At 40.1% G+C, this 14,858-nt stretch overlaps 4 protein-coding genes across 7 annotated transcripts; 1 reads left to right on the top strand and 3 right to left on the bottom strand.

Moving 5' to 3' along the window:
* The first annotated feature begins 940 nt into the window (after positions 1–940).
* Positions 941–2,788, top strand: LOC143470815 (CD151 antigen-like). The gene is made up of 3 exons (XM_076969093.1): positions 941–1,246; positions 1,481–1,593; positions 1,865–2,788. Exons 1-3 carry the CDS (start codon positions 941–943, stop codon positions 2,439–2,441), a joined length of 996 nt encoding a protein of 331 aa, XP_076825208.1. The 3' UTR covers positions 2,442–2,788.
* On the bottom strand, positions 2,455–3,754 carry LOC143470816 (thiamine pyrophosphokinase 1-like). The gene is made up of 2 exons (XM_076969094.1): positions 3,014–3,754; positions 2,455–2,591 (listed from the first exon to the last, which is right to left on the bottom strand). Exons 1-2 carry the CDS (start codon positions 3,750–3,752, stop codon positions 2,578–2,580), a joined length of 753 nt encoding a protein of 250 aa, XP_076825209.1. The 5' UTR covers positions 3,753–3,754; the 3' UTR covers positions 2,455–2,577.
* A 28-nt stretch (positions 3,755–3,782) lies between these two features.
* On the bottom strand, positions 3,783–5,120 carry LOC143470817 (thiamine pyrophosphokinase 1-like). The gene has a single exon (XM_076969095.1). It carries the CDS (start codon positions 4,807–4,809, stop codon positions 4,054–4,056), a length of 756 nt encoding a protein of 251 aa, XP_076825210.1. The 5' UTR covers positions 4,810–5,120; the 3' UTR covers positions 3,783–4,053.
* Positions 5,121–7,571: 2,451 nt separating this feature from the next.
* Positions 7,572–14,544, bottom strand: LOC143470667 (uncharacterized). Of its 4 annotated transcripts, none has more exons than XM_076968928.1 (16): positions 14,384–14,544; positions 13,721–13,758; positions 12,124–12,153; positions 11,845–11,927; positions 11,544–11,618; positions 11,173–11,289; positions 10,806–10,880; positions 10,679–10,738; positions 10,516–10,611; positions 9,837–9,914; positions 9,556–9,734; positions 9,271–9,350; positions 8,922–9,068; positions 8,427–8,555; positions 8,056–8,160; positions 7,572–7,919 (listed from the first exon to the last, which is right to left on the bottom strand). In XM_076968928.1, the coding sequence occupies exons 1-16, from the start codon at positions 14,460–14,462 to the stop codon at positions 7,821–7,823; spliced, it is 1,470 nt and encodes a 489-aa protein (XP_076825043.1). In that variant the 5' UTR covers positions 14,463–14,544; the 3' UTR covers positions 7,572–7,820. The 4 variants fall into 4 exon arrangements, with proteins under 4 accessions (XP_076825043.1, XP_076825046.1, XP_076825045.1 ...); XM_076968931.1 differs by having other exon boundaries at positions 9,837–9,902; XM_076968930.1 differs by having other exon boundaries at positions 9,837–9,909; positions 10,517–10,611.
* Positions 14,545–14,858: the final 314 nt, after the last annotated feature.

Genomic DNA, 14,858 nt, shown 5'->3' with positions numbered 1-14,858 from the left:
TGAATAAGAGATTAACACGATAAATACGTCTGTTTTAACATTTACTTAATTCCAGCCAGAGAAAATGCAAAAACCGCGTTTTAAAAGTGTCAATTATAAAACTTGGTTAATTTGATGATATCCAAACGCCACAGCGAGTTGATGTTCTTTCAATTTATATTGACACCGAGCACTAATGTAAGCAAGTTCACAGAGAAGTGAATATTTCTGACTGTCAAATAAATTCAAGTTGAGAACTTCAGACTTGACTCGTCCGATGAACTGAAGCGCTTCTTGAAAGCGATCCAAGAAATACAAGCACCAGGCTTTTTTACGCATCACTGCTCCTTTCAACCACTGATCGCTTCTTTCTCATCTACGTTGACCGTTTTTATAACTTTTAATTATTTGTTGTTGTTGCATGGAGCACAGCTTGTCGTTGACGGAATGACAGGAAACTATGTTATAGCCTGGATTTATAATTTTTAGTCGCGGACATGACAAAAAAATTGTCCACATTTTTTAATTTACAAGTTTTTCCGACTTTTCGTTGAATGATCTCCAAAAACTTACGAATTTTGAATGAGATCCTGCCCAACATGACTTAAATTCGATTGATATTAGGTGGTTGTCATGGAAACCGTCCATTTTTTGACGCGGGAGCAGTGATGGCTGGCGCTCATCAAAGGAGATATCTCTTTTACACATGTCATTGTTGTTATAACAATTGCCTTTGTATTGCGACCAAACAATCGTATGACGTGCCCGCTTTTGTGAACTGGCCCAGGAGAGTTTCTCTCCCTTTATGACGCGGTAACTTGAAACGATTTCATGATTTCTAAAACTTTTAGCCGCGATATCTTTCTTACCTTTTAATCCAGTTCATTCTGTTGCGATTTCTAGAACTAACCAGGTTGAGATTGTCAAACCGATTATGACGTCACTGAGTTGAACGAAAACGATGAGTGCAGCAGCTGGTGACGTCACGGCAGGGACATCTGCAAACAACTTGAGCGAATCGCCGCGACGAGTTCGATTTGAAGTTGAGGACGAAGAGCGCGATTATGACGTAGATACAAGCGAAGACTTCACCTACGACTGTGCCATCAGAAAGGAGAGAAAATATTTCCTGCTGACTCTGAAAATCCTTTTCGTGGTCGTGTTTGGAATATTCAAAGTGATTCTGGGCACTTGGACCACAGTGGACGGTAATCGAGCTCAGGTCCTGGCCAAGAACGGACAGTTCGGACTGGGCGCTGTGTTTCTGGTGAGTTTGAGACAGATTTGTTCATAATTAGATCCGAGTGATTGAAGTGAGCGAATTGCGAAATTTGTGATAGAAACACCTTGTTAAGCTGTAAGTTAATTATTGGTCGGTCAGTTCAAACATTCTACGACAGAGTTCAATAAATATTCGAGCAATCTCCCATGTCAGAGTTTATGACGTCATACCGTTGACCATCCTCAAACCAGTTGCTGTTTTTATTTTATTTTCACACAGATTGCTGCAGGAGTGTCTTCCCTCTTGTGTTCCGCATGGCTGCTCCGTACGCTTGTCTTCTCCGGTGACGTAAAAAAAGCGACGTCCAGTCAAATCAACACCGTCATGTTCATGTGAGTTTGTTACAAGCGAACGACGCGACAAAGGATTTGGCGATTCCAGCCTTATTTGGCAATAATCGAACTATGGTTATATATTTACGTTCTCACGTGATGTGTTTTGTCCGTTTTCTATTTTCGTTGTGACGTAGTTTCCTGTTTTATAACCGGGCGACTAAAAGAGCCATGACGTAAACATCTCTCCAACATGTTAACGGCGATAAACTCACGTCATGGCTTTCATAGATTTAAAACTTAACGATTTTATTGTTATGACGTCATGCAGATTGCTTTACATCAGTGTCTTTGACGTCATCGCTGCGATCATGTTCTCGCATTTTACTCACAAGGACTTTGAGAGTGACGTTAAAAGCGGGTTAAACGAAACGCTGTCGGAACGCTATTCGAGCTGGAACAGTAAGGGGAGTGCGTACAAGGCGGAGTGGGACAGATTGCAGACAGATAACTTATGCTGCGGAGCGCTAAACTTCACCGACTGGTTCGGGAGCAAGTGGGCGGAGGGTATTCCCCGCAAGGACAACGAGTCCATCGTGCCAGTCTCGTGTCGTCACAGATTTTCAAGCTCGGGAACTTGCCACGCGGTTCGCGTTGCCCCACGCCGGAGGCACAGAGACTATATCGCGTTGATCGACTTCGAAATTGTCACGTGGTGCAACGTCGACGACGCTGTTTATATTCACGCTGATCCGTGCTCACAAGTCTACTTTTTGCTCCTCCTTAACGCGCTCAAGTCTGCGATGTGGACGACGATCGCTCTCCTCGCTATGGACTTTGCCTTGATAGCTGGTCTGGCAAAAATATCGCGAAGTTTGCCGCGGAGGCAACAAGTACACATCACCTAACAACGGAGGAGTCATCGAAGATGAAGAAAGAATCTTCCTGATTGACAGGTCATGATAAAAATTTGACAAACTTGCTTGTTCAATGAGACGACGAAAAATGTTGTTTAGATCAAGAAACCGATGAAACTCACGATTTTTAATGTTGAATTGCTGGAAAATTAACAAAGTGTGACGTCACTAACCTTGGTTCAGCTAAAAGTTAAAAGAACTTTAAATTCAGTGAAACTTTGCTGCATATTTTCTTTGCGATAGCAAAAATAATGGCAATTATACAAGCCTTTTACAAAGCATGATGCTTAATGGTAACATGGTATATTAATAAATAATTGTCGTCAATATTATGCAAATTGGCAAGCACAATGATAACTTCTAAGTTGTGTAGCTAGCAGTGATAATTACGCAATGCAAATAGAAGAGTAAAGGCGTGATATGACAGCAGGATAATGACATGATACGAATAATGTGAAATAGGACAAGCTACAAAATTTATACATTTAATAAATAAACCAGTTTTTACTTAAAACAGCATCAGGTGTCGTTACAACAAAGCGGCAAAACTAAAACCAACTCACTATCAGTGCTCACTGTCGCCATCTCTTGGTCAAATTCAAACCAATTTCTCATCAGTGAGTGAAAGTTTAGGGAAGCGCTCCTCAGATCCACTTTAAACCCATTCGTTGAGACATCTGCAGGGTTTCCAACTGCAAATAGTCCACATCGGGTGGCGCCATTGCAAGGTTTCTGAATTGTTGTGAGTCCGGGACGCAGCAAACAGACAGACGAGTCTTTCAAGAGTAAAGTGACACGAACAGAACTTGGCAACAATGAATTTGCTTCGTACAATGTGTTAATGTTCGCCATCGTGTGGTCAAAGCGCTCAGCCTGCCCCAATAAACAAACAATGTCCGTTACACTTGCTGGGATCTGACCACTGTCGTATTTCTCGGCGATAATTCTGATGCACTTTGTGAAGTCTGTGAAGTTTTGGTCTGGTGTCCGCACGACTTCTACACCCTGACTCTGATAAAAATCGAGCAAAGAAACATCAATCGAGTCAAAGTCACCGCTGATCAAGTCAGGAATAAGCGTTTTTCCTCCGTTCGCAAGATTCTTATTCACGGCGTGAAGGATGTTTGTGCCGCCGTCTACGGCAGCTTTGAACACGGCGTTATCCCACAATCTCTTAAATCTGCTGTAGCATGCGCTATCGCCATCTTCTGGTGACACCCATGTCTGGTTCAAGAGAACGAGAACAACATTGTCATCAAGCGAAGAATCCAAAAACTTAAATGTAACAAGTTCTGTGCTCATTGCTATATTGCGCACGCGCCTACAACCAACCTGGAACAAATGGATGGCAGGGATTCAAAATGGAGAAACTATGAGGAAACATATCTGTGGGAACAGCTATGAAATAAATTAATCACAACTGAACACATAAAAAAATAAATAAAAATGCGTAATGCCAATGGTGAATAAAAGGAAATGTAATTGCCTTTGTATTATATTGTACGACTGAAATAAAATCGTAGAAATTGGCAACACATGCATTGCATATTTTCAGTTGAATTTCTCACTTTGCATAATTGCACCATAATAGATTATGAAAATATCAGGTATATTTTGCCACATCCATTGTCCAAACAATGCTATTGTCTGTGGTTATTGTTACTTTTCCCGAGCCATCCAACTTGTTGCTAGAACTGATAAGTTCACCAAATTTCATTCGAGAATTGGTGACATTCCAATGCAGACCGGTTGTAGAGATAGTTGCTGGCCCGGCCAGTGGAATGATGCCACACCACTCTCCATCATAATTCTGGCCTATGTTCATTTCGTGACGTCCACTCGGCAGAACGCAAACGTACGACTGCCCAAGCACGGCAGATAACAACAAACGAGGGTGCTGGCATTTTTGTGAGCAACTTAGCATGCTCTGCATATAAATGAGGAGGTTGAACAATGGAAGGTTCATGTCGCTGAAGATTATGACCTTTGAAAACTTTCTTGAATCTTTGGGACTTTGTTGAATCAGTGTTTCCAAATGTAAGAATATTTCATTGTCTTTCTCCGAGAACATTTCATTTGGCTCCTGAGTAATACTGCTGTTAGAGGGCAGCATTGGTTCTTCAGAATCAGTGAAAAGAAATTTTTGTCCAGATCCGACACAAGCTCTAATTCCCGATTTATTCCAAACGTTTCGTACAAGTTTAGAAAATCTTTCACTTGCTCCAGTGGTGGTAACATCACCAACAAGAACAGAAAGAAATTTGTCATTTCCAGAATCATCTTCTAAGAAAGAAAGTGGAGAAAAAATCCTTTTATCTTCACAACTGTCTTGTTGATTGGTTCTCTGGTCATTTTCCATTTCTGCATAATTTTAAGATCTTGAAGCAATAAATTACGTGATATCCAATCACTTAACACTGAAGATCATATCCCCTATTCTATAGAGTTTTTATTATCGGAATGTGAGAATTTAATAAGTTATTGAATATCATGATATTGGTTTATATTTTTATTAAATTCTGTAATTCCTCAATTTTTACTTTCACTTTTTCATTCAAGAATAAGTCCACCGAAATTCTATTGTTAACATTAGGACGAAAAACAAAAATAAGTGTTTGGGCTGTAGCCAGATTTACCAGCAATGAAGTCATGCGAATTAGAAGTATACTTTAAAGTTTAAAGTGAGTAAAACTCAATTTCAATGCTAAAAAGCTGGACATTGTCAGAGGTTTTCAATGAAAAACCGTTACTTCAATCTATAGTGGAAAGATCTATTTTTGCTTTTACAACATTAGAATAAGAAAAACAACATCAAAAAACTGCCCAGCGCGAGAATCACAGTGGGAAACGATTTAACTCCGGCTCAGGTTTGTGTCATTGGTACAAAAGTGCAAACGTCGAGTGCAAACATTCATTCCGCTGCTGGTTTAGGTTCAGCAAGCTCGCTAATATGAGGTTTGCTCCTGGTTAGAATGACATCATCTAGGCCTATAGCTAATTACTTTTGTACATTTCTTCAACCACATTGCCCAAGTAGCAATCCGTTAACTCATGGAATTTCATCATGAGTGGATACTTTTTAATTTAGGTTTTCTATGTATTGAAATAACCAAACCGATACACAATTTCTATAAGTCTTGGACGAAATTATTGTACTGAAAAAGTAGTTTCAATGGAGAAAGATTGGACTCCGGTTTGGTTTGGGTCAAAAAACATCCGCTCAAACCGTTTTAAAGGTTAAGATTCATTTCCGGTTAGTGCCAAATATTGACCCACCTCGGTGACGTCGTAGATCGATTGTCTGATAAAGGATTTGACTCAGAAGAAAACGTACCCCTATTCAGTGGCTGAATTGTATGATACTCTAACTTTTTCTTGAACGCGTGTAAACTGGCAAACAAAATACCGTTAGCTATTGGCTACAGTTGCTGGCCTACTTCTGTCTGGAAGTTCTGTAGGCTACTTGTGTACTGTATAGAACTCATTGCGTATTGAACGCATAAATTTATTACGTCACAAAGGGGTCAATATTTAGCAGGGGCCACAATTTGAGAAGACACCGGTCTGACACACTGGTTGACAGCACTAAAGGGCAATTTGACAAGAAACAATTTCCCGCCACATCGACATCCGTCACGTTCCAAGAAAGAAACACGTAATCTGTTTTCTCCTTTTTTGAAAATTCTTGCTATAATTGATGGCATTTCAATGAGTCAAAATCACCGCTGATCAAGCCATGAGTGAACTTCTTTCCTACGTTTGCAAAGTTCTTCTTTACGGCGTGAAAGATGTTCGTTCGTTAACTGTTTTCAAATCGGTTAACAAGTTGAATTATCATAGAAAGAAATGACAAAGCATAATGCCCATGCCGGGAAGAATAGAATGTGACCATGTAAGTGACACACATAGATATTAAGACCAAGCAGGCAAAATTGGTGACCTTGGCAACACAAACGTATTGTGGATGTGTTTTCTTGAAATTTTGCATATATGCATAACTGAACCATAATGAACTTTAAAATAAAATCGCCTGGTCAGTCGCCACTTTGTCTGTATATTGTATAATGTCAGGTATTTTTTCCACATCCATTGTCCAAACAATGCTGTTGTCTGTGGTTATTGTTACTTTTCCCGAGCCATCCAACTTGTTGCTAGAACTGATAAGTTCGCCAAATTTCATCCGAGAATTGGTGACATTCCAATGCAGACCGGTTGTAAAGATTGTTGCTGGCCCGGCCAGTGGAATGGTGCCACATCACTCTCCATCATAACTCTGACCAATGTTCATTTCGTGACGTCCATTTGGCAGAACGCAAACGTACGACTGCCCAAGCACGGCAGATAACAAAGCTTTGTAGGCTATATTGATGCTCTGATCATTTTTGTCGCAGTAAAAATCTTGAAACAATGAATTGATAATACATATGACGCTGTCCTAGAAACCATGTAGACTAGTCTCAGATACCGTAAAAGCTTCGGTGGTTGGATGTGAGAACTCACTACCGGAATGTAAGAATTTATTAAACATCGTTGATATTTTCTTGCTTTCTGTAACTCTTCATTCCGTAAAAAATACGAAGAATTAGAAATATCTTGTTGGTCACCACACCAATAAATAATTGGTGAATACTCAGTCAGGCTTCAACTGAGCTTTCTATTGTGACATCACAAGAATTATGAGCGAACATTTAACAAGAAAAATCAGTGAGTGACTCGACAATTGCGCATGTTAGTATTTATACTCAGTGTTACTGCGTAAATGTTCATTTACAAATAAGTAACCTAATACATTTGCAGAATTACAAATCTAATTAACCTCGGTTTACACTAAACTCAACCATTTCACGTAACACACTGACTGCTGCCACCAACCAATCATCACCATTGAACGAGAAAGCAGAGACATTGAGATTAACTCAGCCTTTGTGCCCTGATATACGCAGCTTATGCTCCCATATGGCCTGGAAGGAACAGCTTCCAGCCACATAGACATCTGTCGCTTCTCGGAAACAAATTGGAGTCAGCCGGTTCCTCCTTTTCGAGGAAAAACTGATTTCCGGTAGAATGTGTAACACGAAAATAATGTCGTCATTTCCGGGAAGGCAGGACGAGATCGCTTAATACAGACTTAAATCATGCTTTTACTTGCGACAACCTTTTCATCATAAAACATCGGAACAATTCCGTCTGACATTTACAATAAAACTTTGTAAAAAGCTGATTCTCAGCACATATTGCGCAAAACACGTGACTGTTCAAATCCATGTGGCGTCCAAATGTGGCACTTAAAGGGCGCCATGGACAAACGAGAAGCTAAAACGAGGTCAGCCAAGTCCGTGGGCAGTGAAGCGTAACGCTTAAGATGGACCATCACGTGGTGTTCTGAAGATTCGTATTGAGCTGCTGATTGGCTTGTTGAGCGAGCAACGTATTCGGATTGGTCGACGCGAACCCGAGTCCAGCGCCGCGCTGTGACGCAATAATCGTAAATATTATGAAGCAAAACCACAAATTCTTCTAATGCAAACATAACGAAAACCTTCCGCGCAACGCCACGGCCTATACGCGGTAAATGAGCAGCCCGGTGTGTGAGCTGACGTCATACCTGAGTGTGAGTGACGACGCGGGCTTGCTCGTATTGTTGGTCGAGGTTGGAGAACAATTCCTGCCTCTTCTTCGCTTCTTCATCTGCCACTTTCTCTCCTGGACTCTGTGTGATGACGTAAAAATTAAGTGGATGCAAAGTTTTGTTATGAACCGCGACACAGGAGCACTATGTGGGCGGCATTAGACGAGTTTTTCAAAATGTCCTGATAAAATTGAGCGTACGTCATATGTCATATGGCGCAAAGTATTGTGTAACTCGTGTAGGAAGGAGTTATGGACATGGTGGTGATATAATCGAGATACGAGATGTTCTGGATTAGACGTTGACATCATCACAGTGCTGTCGCATAAAAGCATTCGGAAGCTTACCTGCTCCTGGTGTTTGATTCCCATGAGTTTGGCGAATTTTTCATCGCTCTTGTTGTCACCCAGGGACATCTTGCTCCAGATGCCAGTACCACCTGGTTCCTTGCTGCTCGTCGTTTCTACCTCGGTGTCCTGTGTGAACCACATCAAAGTTTTAACTCAACCAACATAAATAAACCGGACATAACTCAGTATAAGAGACAAAACGAGCAGAACGACGTAGTTCATAGTCTCACAGCAAGTCACATTACAGCAACATGTCATGTGTGGTTGGTTGAAAAGTCAAAACTTCAACTTTTCCACCTCAGAGTTATGATTATATATTTTATTCCAGGTGGCTTTCACCATAAGCGATAAGGGTCTTTATTGTAGTAATAGGTCACGCCTACTATCTATGGTATGGTATAAAATTGCACACACAAGCCTTAAATTACCGCATGTGTTGTTGCAACAATTCTAAATAGAAAGACAATGGCGTACGATCACAAGTTGTGTCACCTCTTTCTTGGACCACAGCTTCTTCCTCTTCGCCTGTTGCTGGGCATACTGCATGGGGTTGACCACCAGTGGGTTGTAGTAGGACGGCACTGAGATGCCCGTCTCTGCCTCCGCTTGCTTCTTCAGCGCGTCCATCTGAGCAGCCGCCTGGAACCATCACACGCGAGATAAATCAAAGTTGAATGTCAAAGGGAGGGCAAGTTATGTGATTTTGCAAATCAGTAAATTGCTTAAAAATGAGCAAGTCCTATACATTTCAAGACTTCATGCTTCAAACATCCTACTTTGCACACAAGTAGTGAAAAGAAAGTCACAACGTGCCAGCATGAGTCAATACGAGTCACATTACCTGAGCACTGAGCACGGTCTGAGGAGTTATCTGGCCAGTGGCTGAGGCAACAATCTGGTTTGCCGCTTTCTCTATCGCCTCTGAAATATTCAAGGATGGAGTTGGCACGAGGATGGATTTGCAATAACAAGATAATGTGCAGGTTGTGCGTCATATGCATGTGTTTGACCGACAGACATTTACTTTTATCAAAAACTAAAGAACTTGGTTGCGATTCGCTGATAAGATAACAGCTTGCAGGATGTGTGTCGTGGAACACTCAACACAAGTATAGAACTGACTAACCTTTCAACTTGTCGTCTTTAAGTCCTAGGAGGGAGTTCTCGGCTATTTTCTTCCTTTCTTCTTCTTTTTTGATCTTGGTGAGCTCCTTGGCTCTCTCCAACCTCCTGGCGAGTCTCTCCTGCGCATCCATCGCCTGGTTCATCCCGAAGCGATACGGCGATCCCGATCGACTTCTTTTTCTACACAACAAGGTTGAGTCACGTGATTGCAAAATCTTAACACCTCTTTAGGTTATTATATGTCTATGTGTGACATCATTGTCAAATATTCTGGATAAAAACCTTCGAGATTTGGAGGGAGCTCTCTGTGGTGACTTTGACCTTTCCTTCTTTCTTCGACCCCTTGACCTTGACCGTGACCTTGAAAGCAAACAATGAAGTTCAAGTTCACAGCTGCCATCTCATTAAAGTGACCAGAACAAACAGCCCTTGTCATGATGTTATGAGTTTATCACGTCATAGACAGTCTTACGATTCCAGCACATTCCTCTGGGGTTGGTTTCCAAGGTGGGGTAAATATTACGCTTACTTGTTCCATCGAGATCAATAACTTTTTGATTCTTTTTTAGTGGAAAGAACAACACACAAATGTATTGATAACTTTGCTGTTATCTGAGGGGAAGAAGGCTGATACACTCCTTTGCCAGATGCCAAAGCAAACTTTGACAAACGCACGACAGGTTTCACACATGCGATGCTAGTTTGCCATAGAGATCAAAACTACTCGTTTCCTCTGGAGAAGGCGTCACCAAACTTTTTTCACAAAAGACCATATAATCATAAAACGCAATCACGGGCCAAATTCCCACTTTGTTCAGTAAACTACCATACAATAAGCTCATTTGTGATTCAGTGAGACGGGCCGGACAAATTAATGTTGCCCGTTGGATCTGGCCTGCGGGCCGTAGAACGACCACTCCTGCTCTCAAGAAAAATGAAAGACCAATGGGCGAGCACGAACCTTCTCGATTTGTGATCCCGGGATCTTGATCTTCTTCTCCTGCTCCGAGATGAGGATCGTTTCCTGCTTCGAGACCTCGAGCGAGCTTTTGTCTTCCTGTGATGTCATAATTGAGCAAGAAGTTTAATAATCCGCATCCACATGATTACGAGAAATATCTTACCTCGGGGAGGATTTCTTCTCATCATCCGATTTATTGCCATCCCTGCTCCTGGAACGTGACCTTGAGGATAAAAATTAATTTCAAACAATCGCTTTAACAATTAAGCTAAAAGCTGAGCAGGAGATACCTCCGAGACTTCCCTCTTCGCTTGGGTGATGAGGAGTCGTGTCTCGATGATCTTCGTCTGCTACGAGATCGTGACCTTTGAACACAATCAGCTGTTATGACGTCAACTTGTGGCAGCAACATATTATTATTCAATGCGATTATATCACATCGCTGCTGTGATAATTATTACAACAGCATGGCCACAAGAGCAATTGTTAATTTATAGATCAAACCATATCCTTAACAGATTAAGGTAGATTGAAAACAATGGCAACGAAAATGAGTCGAAAATAGTAAAAAATTGGCGCCAATGAAATAAGCGCCACTGCTAAGTTCCGCGTTGATGAAATGTTCACTCGACAATATCTTTAATTTAGAAAATTCACCTTTTTCGTGTTCTCTCTTTGCTCCTACGACGATGCTCTCTGCTGCCATTGCGTCTTCTTCTGCTTCGATTGTCGTCATGGCGATGTTGACTTGCACTTCTTCGTCGCCGTGGAGACCTAGTATTGCTTAGTCGTGTCATTCAGGAATTGGGATATTTTAATAAAAGTCATATTTTCAAAGATGCACGAATTATTATGAATTACACAATTGCCATCTTCACTAGAGGCAGGAAAGGTAAAAACTGCTTCAAATTTCAAAAAAACTACAAAGAAAGAAATATTTCTGAATAAATCACAAAACTTTGCATCCTGTATACGTTCACAACACCAAGGTTAAAGATGGAGAGTGAGAAGAAGCAGCAGCTACACACCTTGATCTTCTCTTTTTGTCTCCTTTGCGCGATTTCTTCTCTCGCTTCTCGTCGTCGCTGTCGTCAGAACTTCGCCTGTCATTGACAAGTTCAAGTTTAACAATGCACAAGGATGCTAAATTATTCTCTATTAACTTCATGACTGTGCATTTAAATATGCTTGAGCACTGTGATGTCACAAAACCTCATTGTCATACGAGCATGTTGTTCAAGTCTCTTGACTCTCCACACGTCACCAATTATGTCAATATCAAACATATTTAGACGATGGGTTAAAAAATCTGCAAGATTTGCGACTCACTTTCGAAGGTGGTCTCGTTTCGCTTTCTTGAACTTGACTGGTTTCGGACTCTCACTCCGACTCGACGATCGACCTTTGACCTTCTGAGCATAATAAAAGAATAACATAACAAAGACTACATTGTGTTGTCACAAAGAAATTCCCACTTGCTCCCTTTGTGCAAATTACTTTTACACAGAAAGCAAAATAAATTCAACCAAAACTTAATGAGCTGCATGTGTGTGCGTACATGCGCGTGTGTGTGCATGCATGTGTGTGTGTAGTTACATAAATACTCGCCTCAACAACTTTCTCTTCATTTCCAGTCTTCTGTGTGTTGTGAAATGACAATGTCGATCAACCAACGAACATGAAAAAGAAAAGAGAAATGTTTGATGACGTTTTATTGAGTTTGACAATCCAGCCAGAATAAAGTGAAGTTGTACGCATTGGCGAAGAAATTTAATGACCTTCACAATAAATGTATTCAAAGAAGTGAACACATTGAGCACAGGACCGGCACATTCTAGTGCAAGTTTCGATTGATCAGAACCATCATAATAATTCAGAGATAGAAAACTGTGGTTTTGTTTTGAAGTGATTTAAAAGTTAACACCAACAAATACAATCAACTTGAGCACTTTGTCTTGTTTAATTCATTGAAGTTCCAAAATAAGTTGTAAAATAAGTTGATGCTCAATAGACAGAAGCTCTCTGAATTATTGTTAACTTACCGGCAAGGTTTTTGTGCATTAAGTTAAGGTATTGATGTCTATGAAAACCAATGAAGACAAAATAAAATGTGTTTGGTATTATCATCAAATTTAAGGCTTTTGCTTCAAGTCACAAAGAATACACGAAAATGCACAAAAACCCTGGTCAAGAACAAGAAGTGCGTACAGTTAGCTGCAGGAAGTGCACGCAATGTCAGATAACTCGATCGCTTGCTGCCGTTCTTCGCGATCTTTCCACGAGCGTTCAGGAGGCGTCATAAGCTGAGTTATTTATTCATTCAGACGTGTTACATTGGCTCCATGTCACAATAATATTGAAACAAGAATGCAATACACTAATGCTTACAGTGGATAGCTTAGCACATAATTGTATAAAATAGCAGAAAAACATATCACTTCCTGTGCGAACCAGACCTAGTTACCCGTGCTATATGATCCTGTCGTCAATATTAAGGGCACGTGGGTGTTGGTGGTGGTATGAAGTATCAATGTCGAATTTTTCCAATTTAATTTACTAAATATGAAATGAGCACAAAATGACTTAAATATTTGCAAGCTTAGTATTTGGTGAAAATTTTTCAAATATTACCAAAACAGCTTTTCCAGTAAAAATAAGTTGATGCAGAACCAATACCAACATACTCTCATTTTACTGGGTTTACTTTTTACAATGTTTTCAACTTGAATACGGGAGGACCGATGTGGCCTGTACAAATGCAATGAGAGTACTCCAGTTTTTATTAGTTCCACCACTTTTTCAAAATTTAAACCCCACAATGCCATGAAACCACCAACACCAAGCATTGGTGCCAATGCTAATTAATCATGCTATGAAGTAGAAAGCAATGAACGAACGAGGTTCATGAAATATTGCCACATGTAGTGAGAGAAAATTTAAAATCCACTGAGTTATTTGAGAATCATATGTTTCAATGAGAACAGACTTTGACATAATATTACTCAGATTTGAGGGAACGATGGTTTTTACATGAAACACATTCAACGTCGACTCATGAGATTTGTGTTTCAGCTTGGAAAGGGGTCAATTAACCTCTTACTTGACTCAAGCTCACTGCTTTCAACTTGCATGGGCGAAGACCAATATAACACAAGAGCCTAACACATCAAAAGTAAGTCATACACCCTGTGGTTTGCACACATACCAAATTATTATCTTCCTCTTCAACATTCCTCTCTTCATCTGGAAAAAAAATTATAAAAATATTCAATACGGGTTCAAAGTATCAAATAGTTCAAAATCACAGCCACACTAAGACACAGGCTGCATGCATACAAAAGGGCACACAAATTTCTATGGAGGAAGTTGCTACTCCAAATGAGGTTGGTTCAGAAATGCTATACCACACATCTCTGAGATAGTGTGGAACATCGCTGCCATTCAGTTAATATTTCAGACTATATATACTTGGTATCACAGACATTGGTATTATAAAGGAAATCAGACCTTAAGGTCCAGACTCTAAAATTGCACGAAATTTTAAGTATTGGCAAATTGGCCCTAGTCACTCATACTTTTTTACTATGACTTGAAGGCCTGAATAGGAAGGAGTTATGAGGTAATAGAAAAGAATTCATGCTATAATGATTCCTCAAAACTCGATCCTGACACAGAAGTGCAAAAGTAAAAGAGACTTTTCTATAGAAAAAAGAGCGATATTACAAAATTTGTGAATGAAATGTGGCTCACAAATCTGCTCACAGAACTGTGACAATGAGTTGAAAACCAGTAGTTGAGTTTCTGCAAAGATGATGATGAACACAAAACACAGGTCATCAATCAAGTCAATGCCTAGATCATTTTTTACCTTCAGCGTTTTCTTTCGATTGATTTTCCCAGTCATTTTTCGGAGTCCAACCATCAGGACGAACGCCAGTGTTTGCCATGATCAGAAATTATTCAATCTACTTATTCATAAAATTAGTTGCTTAATACGTTTCTTAAAAACTGTTATTTAAGTCAAATAGTCAACTCAAAATACACTAACACAAGACAACACTAATCTCCGAATATATGGTACTGGAAGTAACATACATAAGCAAGTAATCCTCTTATGCAAAGCTGTCACAGACAGAAATGTGATTTCCATAAATTAGGTGTTGACCAGGCAAGTCAATCATAAACCACTTCACCCCATCCCCATTTCATCGTAATCAATATTGAAAAGGGTGGATACTGCACGCACGAGATTCATCTATGTCCACACAATACTTTTTATCTTCACGACGATTCATATTAAACAAATAAAAAGTTGGTTGTTTAAACACCAATTTATAATAAAT

This window comes from Clavelina lepadiformis, chromosome 9, assembly GCF_947623445.1.
Source record: "Clavelina lepadiformis chromosome 9, kaClaLepa1.1, whole genome shotgun sequence".
Lineage (NCBI taxonomy): Eukaryota > Metazoa > Chordata > Ascidiacea > Aplousobranchia > Clavelinidae > Clavelina > Clavelina lepadiformis.
The sequence above is the reverse complement of the archived record's forward strand: the minus strand, read 5'-3'. Positions and strand labels throughout refer to the sequence as shown.

Bases quoted from the DNA above. Each gene is read 5' to 3' on its own strand.
- LOC143470816 (XM_076969094.1), bottom strand. From the start codon at position 3,752: ATGAGCACAGAACTTGTTACATTTAAGTTTTTGGATTCTTCGCTTGAT.
- LOC143470815 (XM_076969093.1), top strand. From the start codon at position 941: ATGAGTGCAGCAGCTGGTGACGTCACGGCAGGGACATCTGCAAACAAC. The intron at 1,247-1,480 runs GTGAGTTTGAGA...ATTTTCACACAG, and splicing joins GACTGGGCGCTGTGTTTCTG to ATTGCTGCAGGAGTGTCTTC. The intron at 1,594-1,864 runs GTGAGTTTGTTA...GACGTCATGCAG, and splicing joins ATCAACACCGTCATGTTCAT to ATTGCTTTACATCAGTGTCT.
- LOC143470667 (XM_076968928.1), bottom strand. From the start codon at position 14,462: ATGGCAAACACTGGCGTTCGTCCTGATGGTTGGACTCCGAAAAATGAC. The intron at 11,928-12,123 runs GCGAGTATTTAT...TATTATGCTCAG, and splicing joins ATGAAGAGAAAGTTGTTGAG to AAGGTCAAAGGTCGATCGTC. The intron at 9,069-9,270 runs GTAATGTGACTC...TGATGGTTCCAG, and splicing joins AGACCGTGCTCAGTGCTCAG to GCGGCTGCTCAGATGGACGC.
- LOC143470817 (XM_076969095.1), bottom strand. From the start codon at position 4,809: ATGGAAAATGACCAGAGAACCAATCAACAAGACAGTTGTGAAGATAAA.